Source organism: Procambarus clarkii, chromosome 40, assembly GCF_040958095.1.
Source record: "Procambarus clarkii isolate CNS0578487 chromosome 40, FALCON_Pclarkii_2.0, whole genome shotgun sequence".
Classification (NCBI taxonomy): Eukaryota; Metazoa; Arthropoda; class Malacostraca; order Decapoda; family Cambaridae; genus Procambarus; species Procambarus clarkii.
The window spans coordinates 1229588-1237351 of record NC_091189.1 but is presented as its reverse complement, the minus strand read 5'-3'; the positions used below and the strand labels follow the sequence as shown (position 1 = coordinate 1237351).

Below are 7764 nucleotides of genomic sequence, written 5' to 3'. Positions count from 1 at the left end.
GACTCAAGAGTTGGTGAAGGATAACTGAAGCAACCCTGGATAACTCAAAGAAGTTATCATCAACTTTATTATTTTTTCCCCTACGCCCTTTTTTCCCCCCCCCGTTCTCTTCATTGTTTCACTTCTCGTCATCTTTGACACTCCATTTGCCCTGAAATTTACTCTTTATCATGTAATATAATATCCTTAGGTTTCTCCTGTTGCTTTTGATTATGTCAATATTCTCTTTGGGTTCCTGTTGTTATTTTTGTGCTATTAATATAGGAGTCCTGTTGGTCTGACCTTCCATGACTTTTGTTCCTGTCGCTCATACATTCCTGTTTATGTATTATGTATGTTTACTCTCTGTGTATCTCTCTCTCTCTCTCTGTTTCTCTCTCTCTCTCTCTCTCTCTCCTCTCTCTCTCTCTCTCTCTCTCTCTCTCTCTCTCTCTCTCTCTCTCTCTCTCTCTCTCTCTATGTGTTTCTCTCTCCTCTCTCTCTCCTCTCTCTCTCCTCTCTCTCTCTCTTCTCTCTCTCTCTCTCTCTCTTCCTCTCTCTCTCTCTCTCTCCCCTCCCATCTACAGTTCCCTCCCACCGACCATTCCTCTGACGTCAAGAGACAACGTCATCGCGGAAAATCAATAGCTCTTGCATGTGGGAGTCGGGTGAAGGTCCTCCGGGCTTCGAGGTTAATGAATTTGCCAAATTTTCCCAGTTGCGTAGATCTTGTGTGTTGTAATACTTTCTGGTCTTATTATAATATATATAGTTGGTCCCACTTTTCTCTGTGTGCTTTGGAAGTTCTCGGTGTTGGTGGTTTCTAGATGACAGTGAAACTGCGCAGTGCGTTTGATTGTAGATTGGTTCTTCTGCTTGTGGTGATTGGTTATATTGACTGGTTCTCGCTGGGAACCTGGACGCAGCTGTTTTTAAGGGTCATTACAGTATTATAATTGTAATTTGTGTATTTTTGCAACATTCATACTGCCGAGTACTTGAGTAAGCTGCACGCATGTTTGTGCGTGTGTGTGCGTGCGCGCTTGTGTGTGCGTACGCGCTTGTGTGTGCGTACGCGCTTGTGTGTGCCTGCGTGCCTGTGCGCTCACTCGGGCATGTGAACCCTTCCAATAGCCATTTTCCCCCTCTCCTTCAATAAGAAAATGGAGTGCCAGCGAACTATCAACCCTAAACGAGCAAAAGTAGTTCCTCTTAAGCAGCTGTTATGGAATTTTTCCAGAGCTGGAATCCCTGGAAGAGCAAACTGGAACCGATCTCTCCTTCCAGGTACCTCCCACATGATAACGATCATTCACAGTAACTAACAGTTAGCTGGGATAACAAGAACTACCCCCCCCCCTAATAAGAGAACGCTGCACACAGGGTTATTGTTTATTTTCTACTTTTGGAGAGTCTGGATAGTCTTGAGTGATACAGGACTCGGGAATGGATAGTCTTGAGGTAGTCATTATTTATCTTTAATGGATACAGCTTGAATGGCGTCAATATCGTAAATGACCTGGCAAAGGGGGGGTTGTAAATGGCATTAATGGTCTGGCAAAGGGGGGTTGTAAATGGCATTAATGACCTGTCAAAGGGGGGTTGTAAATGGCATTAATGGCCTGTCAAAGGGGGCTGTAAATGGCATTAATGGCCTGGCAAAGGGGTTGTAAATGGCATTAATGGTCTGGGAAAGGAGATAGTAAATGGCATTAAAGGTAATGGCCTGGCAAAGGAGGTTGTAAATGGCATTAATGGCCTGGCAAAGGGGGTTGTAAATGGCATTAATGACCTGTCAAAGGGGGGTTGTAAATGGCATTAATGGCCTGTCAAAGGGGGTTGTAAATGGCATTAATGGCCTGGCAAAGGGGTTGTAAATGGCATTAATGACCTGTCAGAGGGGGTTGTAAATGGCATTACTGACCTGACAAAGGGTGTTGTAAATGGCATTAATGGCCTGTCAAAGGTGTTGTAAATGGCATTGATGGTCGGAGTAATTGTTAACATAATAATAATAATAATAATAATAACATTTGAAAAACCAATATCAGAACTGCAAGAATATTTTTATACTTCAAATACACTTGAAAAATAAATCACCGTGAAATATTTAAGCTTATTCTCGCTCGTTCACGTTGCGTCTTCACCTGAAGGAAGAATTTCATACTCTATAAATTTCGCCAGGTGTAAAAATACACCTGGCGAAATCTTTATTGACCTTAAGTTGACCTTTAACATGGTGGAGAAAGACTTCGATGCATTTAATCCATTTTATTCCCCGCTGGATACATGCAAAAGTATTAGCACGTCTTTTTATTTGTTTACGATAACAAAGGACTTATAAAAATGCTGTTTTACGTTTTTTTATTTGATAAATCAAAATGAATGAGGAAAAAATATTTGGAATATACTACTATACGAGATCCAGGCGTTCGTATAGTCTTTGGATATCCTTATATATGCACTTATGTTAGTGATATGTATTACTAGTTATCTAGTTGAGGACAACGGGATAACCTCAACAAGATACTCAGACGAGTGATTTATGTGCCATAAAGCAATTATGAAACTACAATACATTTACTACAACTACTAATCTGCAGGGGTAGAAGTAGAACATGGCGTCCTCTGTAGGGGTAGATGTAGAACATGACGTTTCTCTGCAGGGGTAGATGTAGAACATGGCGTCCTCTGTAGGGGTAGATGGAGAACATGGCGTTCTCTGCAGGGGTAGATGGAGAAACATGGCGTTCTCTGTAGGGGTAGATGGAGAAACATGGCGTTCTCTGCAGGAGTAGATGGAGAAACATGGCGTTCTCTGTAGGGGTAGATGGAGAACATGGCGTTCTCTGTAGGGGTAGATGCAGAACATGGCGTTCTCTGTAGGGGTAGATGTAGAACAATGGCGTCCTCTGTAGGGGTAGATGGAGAACATGCGTCCTCTGTAGGGGTAGATGGAGAACATGGCGTCCTCTGTAGGGGTAGATGGAGAACATGGCGTCCTCTGCAGGGGTAGATGGAGAACATGGCGTCCTCTGCAGGGGTAGATGGAGAACATGGCGTTCTCTGCAGGGGTAGATGGAGAACATGGCGTCCTCTGCAGGGAGGAGCTGGAGAACATGGCGTTCTCTGAAGGGGGGAGATGGAGAACATGGCGTTCTCTGAAGGGGGGAGATGGAGAACACTGGCGTTCTCTGTAGGGGGAGATGGAGAACATGGCGTTCTCTGCAGGGAGGAGCTGGAGAACATGGCGTCCTCTGCAGGGAGGAGCTGGAGAACATGGCGTCCTCTGCAGGGAGGAGCTGGAGAACATGGCGTCCTCTGCAGGGAGGAGCTGGAGAACATGGCGTCCTCTGCAGGGAGGAGCTGGAGAACATGGCGTCCTCTGCAGGGAGGAGCTGGAGAACATGGCGTCCTCTGCAGGGAGGAGCTGGAGAACATGGCGCTCTTGCTTCATCATCTTCACAGCTGAGCCGTCGACGTTCAGGGATAATCACTGGATCAAATTTTTTTCCCATTCTTTGTGATGTTTTAATTTAGATGAGAGTTTTAGTCTAAATCTGCATGTGCAACTCTCATTCATTCAGTGTTGCACGACGGATCTTGCACAGGCAAGGTATTGGCTTCTGTAACTGTTTTTGTCCCGGGTCCTGTGTTTGTTTTTGTCCCGGGTCCTGTAGTTGTTTTTGTCCCGGGTCCTGTAGTTGTTTTTGTCCCGGGTTCTGTAGTTGTTTTTTGTCCCGGGTCCTGTAGTTGTTTTTGTCCCGGGTCCTGTAGTTGTTTTTGTCCCGGGTCCTGTAGTTGTTTTTGTCCCGGGTCCTGTAGTTGTTTTTGTCCCGGGTCCTGTAGTTGTTTTTGTCCAGGTTCCTGTAGTTGTTTTTGTCCCGGGTTCTGTAGTTGTTTTTGTCCAGGGTCCTGTAGTTGTTTTTGTCCCGGGTCCTGTAGTTGTTTTTGTCTATATCCACTTGGATGGTCGAGGTTTCAACCCTGACCGGCATAGCGCGATACCATCGCTCTACCGTCCAGTCCAAGTGATAGGGCACTATTTCTTCCTCATGGCCTATCCCAGGGTCGAGCTAGGCTCCTAGCCTCGCCTTCCGAACGATCCTAAATAATGCAGTGACTCATTTCTCAACCTTTTGTCATATTTTCCATGAAAACTTTGAATAGAATTAACATCAGCGACATCTCCGTCTAAGCTGTTCCACTTACTGACAGCTCTGACACTGAAAATGTTTCTCTCTGGCGTTCTGTGTCTCATTTGCCTCACGAGTTTTCATCTACGACGCCCTGTTCTGTTGTTCCTACATTTGAACAATGCTGCACCCCCCGTTACACTTTGTCTATTGTGTCAATTTCGTTTAGAAACGTATATATGTTATTATATTCTTCTCCCCTCACCCCTTTCCCGTCCCTACTTTGCTTCAGTGTGGTAAGTTTGAGTTCTCTCTTGTCTTTCCTCGTAGCTTAATCCCTTCAGCTCAGGTACGAGTTTCGTACCGTATTTTTGTACTTTTTTCTAGTTTCTCCTTGTCCATTTTCAGGTAAGGGCTCCATATTGGTTTCATGCATCTGGTTAAAATCTAGCAGCCTGTTAACAGGTTAATTAACAGAATTCTGTTAATTCAGATCATTTCTGGCGTATGTTCCAAATTCCGTTAGCAATGTCTCGCAATCTATTTCTATCCTGACTCTTCTTTATCAGTTTTGCATCATCTGCAAACATTGATGTGAAGGGGCCAATTTTGTCTGTCAGGTCGTTGGCATATTAAAGCAGTACTTGCCTTAGAACCGACCCTTGTGGTACTCCACTTGTAACCTCTCTTCATTCTGATGTCTCTGCTCTCACTGTAACCCTTACCCTTTGCTTCCTTCCTGTCAGGTACTCTCTGACCCCGCCCCCTTGTGTGTGTGTGTGTGTGTGTGTGTGTGTGTGTGTGTGTGTGTGTGTGTGTGTGCGTGTGTGTGTGCGTGTGTGTGTGTGTGTGTGTGTGTGTGCGTGTGTGTGTGTGTGTGTGTGTGTGTGTGTGTGTGTGTGTGTGTGCGTGTGTGTGTGTGTGTGTGTGTGTGTGTGTGTGTGTGTGTGTGTGCGTGTGTGTGTGTGCGTGTGTGTGTGTGTGCGTGTGTGTGTGTGTGTGTGTGTGTGTGTGTGTGTGTGTGTGTGTGTGTGTGTGTGTGTGTGTGTGTGTGTGTGTGCATGAATAAAGACGTGAATACTCCCTAGTATATTATTAAATGTAGGAGAGTGGACGATGTGAATAAAGAAAACGAAGAATATACATTAAAGAAGCTGCAATCGAAAGGAGAGCAGTAAAGAAGAAAAAAGAGGAGCACACAAGAGGAGGATAAAGGGGGGACTAATAAAAACACCTTGCTAGCCGACAGAAGCAAGGGATAGATGAAACGGTATTAATAGGAGGATGGACTGGTTCCTCTCCTGATATAAGGATCAAGTGATGCTGCAGACGTAGGGTTCTCAGGGCCCTGTGCCACACGAGGGAGAGAGAGGAGAGGGAGATAGACACTTACCTTCTCTCCCTCTTCCTGTCTGCCACTCTCTCTCTCTCTCTCTCTCTCTCTCTCTCTCTCTCTCTCTCTCTCTCTCTCTCTCTCTCTATCTATCTCTCTCTCTCTCTCTCTCTCTCTCTCTCTCTCTCTCTCTCTCTCTCTGTTTCTCTCTATCTCTCTCTCTCTCTTTGTTTTCTCTCCTCTCTCTCTCTCTCTCTCTCTCTCTCTCTCTCTCTCTCTCTCTCTCTCTCTCTCTCTCTCTCTCTCTCTCTCTCTCTCTCACTCTCTCATTGCCATTGTATATTTTTGCAAATCAAAAGATGATGGAATTTTCTTTGGAACAAATTAAGAGTTTTTTGAAACACTTTTGCAATTGCCTTGTTATCTCGGAAAAGTGAGGTAAATATCAGAAAAATGTGTAAATAGTTGTGTAGTTCAGAGCAGAGTTACATAGACTGGAATAGATTGATGGAGTCTGAGAGTAACTGTAAGCTGGGATATGTTAGTCAATAATTCCTCCCCCGAGGAGCAGCAGCTTCCGTTACTCTCCACGTGTCTTGCAAGGTGAAGGAGGTTCCGTGACCGGGTGAGGTGATGGTACCGCCTGGTACCGCCTGGTGCCACCTGGTATCACCTGTAAAACCTACCAGACCTATCCCAACCTAACGTCGTCTAACACCGGTGTATCTGCGACAGCCATGGTCTCAATTGTCAGGTCAGAGGGAAAGATTGCCAGACATGATTAAGCAGTCAATGACATCAAGAGAAGTTTGGCTACAGGCAAGTGTCCAGCACAAAGGGAACCACAAATGTGCCGACCTGACGGCAGACACAACAGCCCAGATGTGTGTAGTTACCCTGCAGCCATGGAGGGGTGGTAAACAAGTTACGTGGAACTGCACATGTGCATCTTCATTGGCTGATACCTATCTACAGTTCAATAGAACTAAGGGTGCTGGGGATGTCACCTTCAGGGAGACTGAGAAAGCTAATAAGTTCATGGCTCTAGAACATTGCTACAGGCTCCGAGACCCCTGGATGTTCTCTTGATTGATAGTTCTCTCTCAGAGTTAAAACACTCATGTCAGGAGTGGGATTCGAACCCACGCCCGGAAGACCGGACTGCGACCTGAACGCAGCGCCTTGGACCGCTCGGCCATCCTGACTGTGTTTGGATGAGATTTTCGAACGGTGATTCCTGTGTGTGTTTTTTTCCGTAAATTGTTAGTGTAATAAATTTACTAAAATAAATAAATCATATTGTATAAATTACAAAGGTACGGGTGGTAGGAGAAGAAAATACTTAAAGTGTTCAAGGAGATCCTACAAAGTCTTCTTTGAATACCTTTTATTCTCTTCTCCGAGACTATGGGTCCCTATAATTGCATCAGTGGTGGTACTCTTAGTATATTAAAACACTTAGACAACGAGCCGTGTGCGAAACATCTGTGTACGATTGAACCCGAACCCCAGAGCACCGTGCGGGGTCACGCCTCTCTTGAGAGTGCCTCCAGGCGTCGTCTTCGGGCTACCCCGTGACCTGTCGTGGAGGTCAACGACTGTGGCTGGTCCGGGGTGAGGGGAGGCAACGACTGTGGCTGGTCGGGGGGGGGGGGGGTCAGGTCCGGGGTGAGGGGAGGCAACGACTGTGGCTGGTCGGGGGGGGGGGGTCAACGACTGTGGCTGGTCGGGGGGGGGGGGGGGGTCAACGACTGTGGCTGGTCGGGGGGGGGGGGGTCAACGACTGTGGCTGGTCGGGGGGGGGGGGTCAACGACTGTGGCTGGTCGGGGGGGGGGGTCAACGACTGTGGCTGGTCGGGGGGGGGGGGTCAACGACTGTGGCTGGTCCCAAGGTAAATACGTTTTTATCAAAACAGTCCTTTTCCGAACGCAGCTCATAGAGGCTGAGTTGAGGTTGAGCACCCTGCGGCCCGTACTCTATATCTTCCCTCGTTATATATGCTCTTGTTATATATATTTTATTCCGATTAAGGAGGCCTGGTAGACGACCGGGCCGCGGGGACACTAAGCCCCGGAAGCACCTCAAGGTAATTCAAGGTAAGGTACCTATGTGAAATTCCAGGGTAATTCCACGTTCTAATTACCTATGTGAAACAGGTTAAAGTCAAAACCCAATTGGAAAGCATTTACAGTGCCATTAGATTGGATTATTACATAATAATCACTGATGGTCGCCAATCACCAGTGTTAGTCAAGAATGAAGTGACACTTGTCAATCTTTGTTCATTAACACATTTAGGTACATGTGCATTAGTG

The 7764-nt window shown here is 46.1% G+C and overlaps 1 protein-coding gene and 1 non-coding gene across 2 annotated transcripts; both read right to left on the bottom strand.

The window, feature by feature from the left end:
* Positions 1-3554: 3554 nt before the first annotated feature.
* On the bottom strand, positions 3555-3977 carry LOC138372967 (luc7-like protein 3). The gene has a single exon (XM_069338948.1). The coding sequence runs from the start codon at positions 3975-3977 to the stop codon at positions 3555-3557; it is 423 nt and encodes a 140-aa protein (XP_069195049.1).
* A 2592-nt stretch (positions 3978-6569) lies between these two features.
* TRNAL-CAG (transfer RNA leucine (anticodon CAG)) lies at positions 6570-6653 on the bottom strand. The gene has a single exon. It is a non-coding gene; the product is annotated as a tRNA-Leu (tRNA).
* Positions 6654-7764: the final 1111 nt, after the last annotated feature.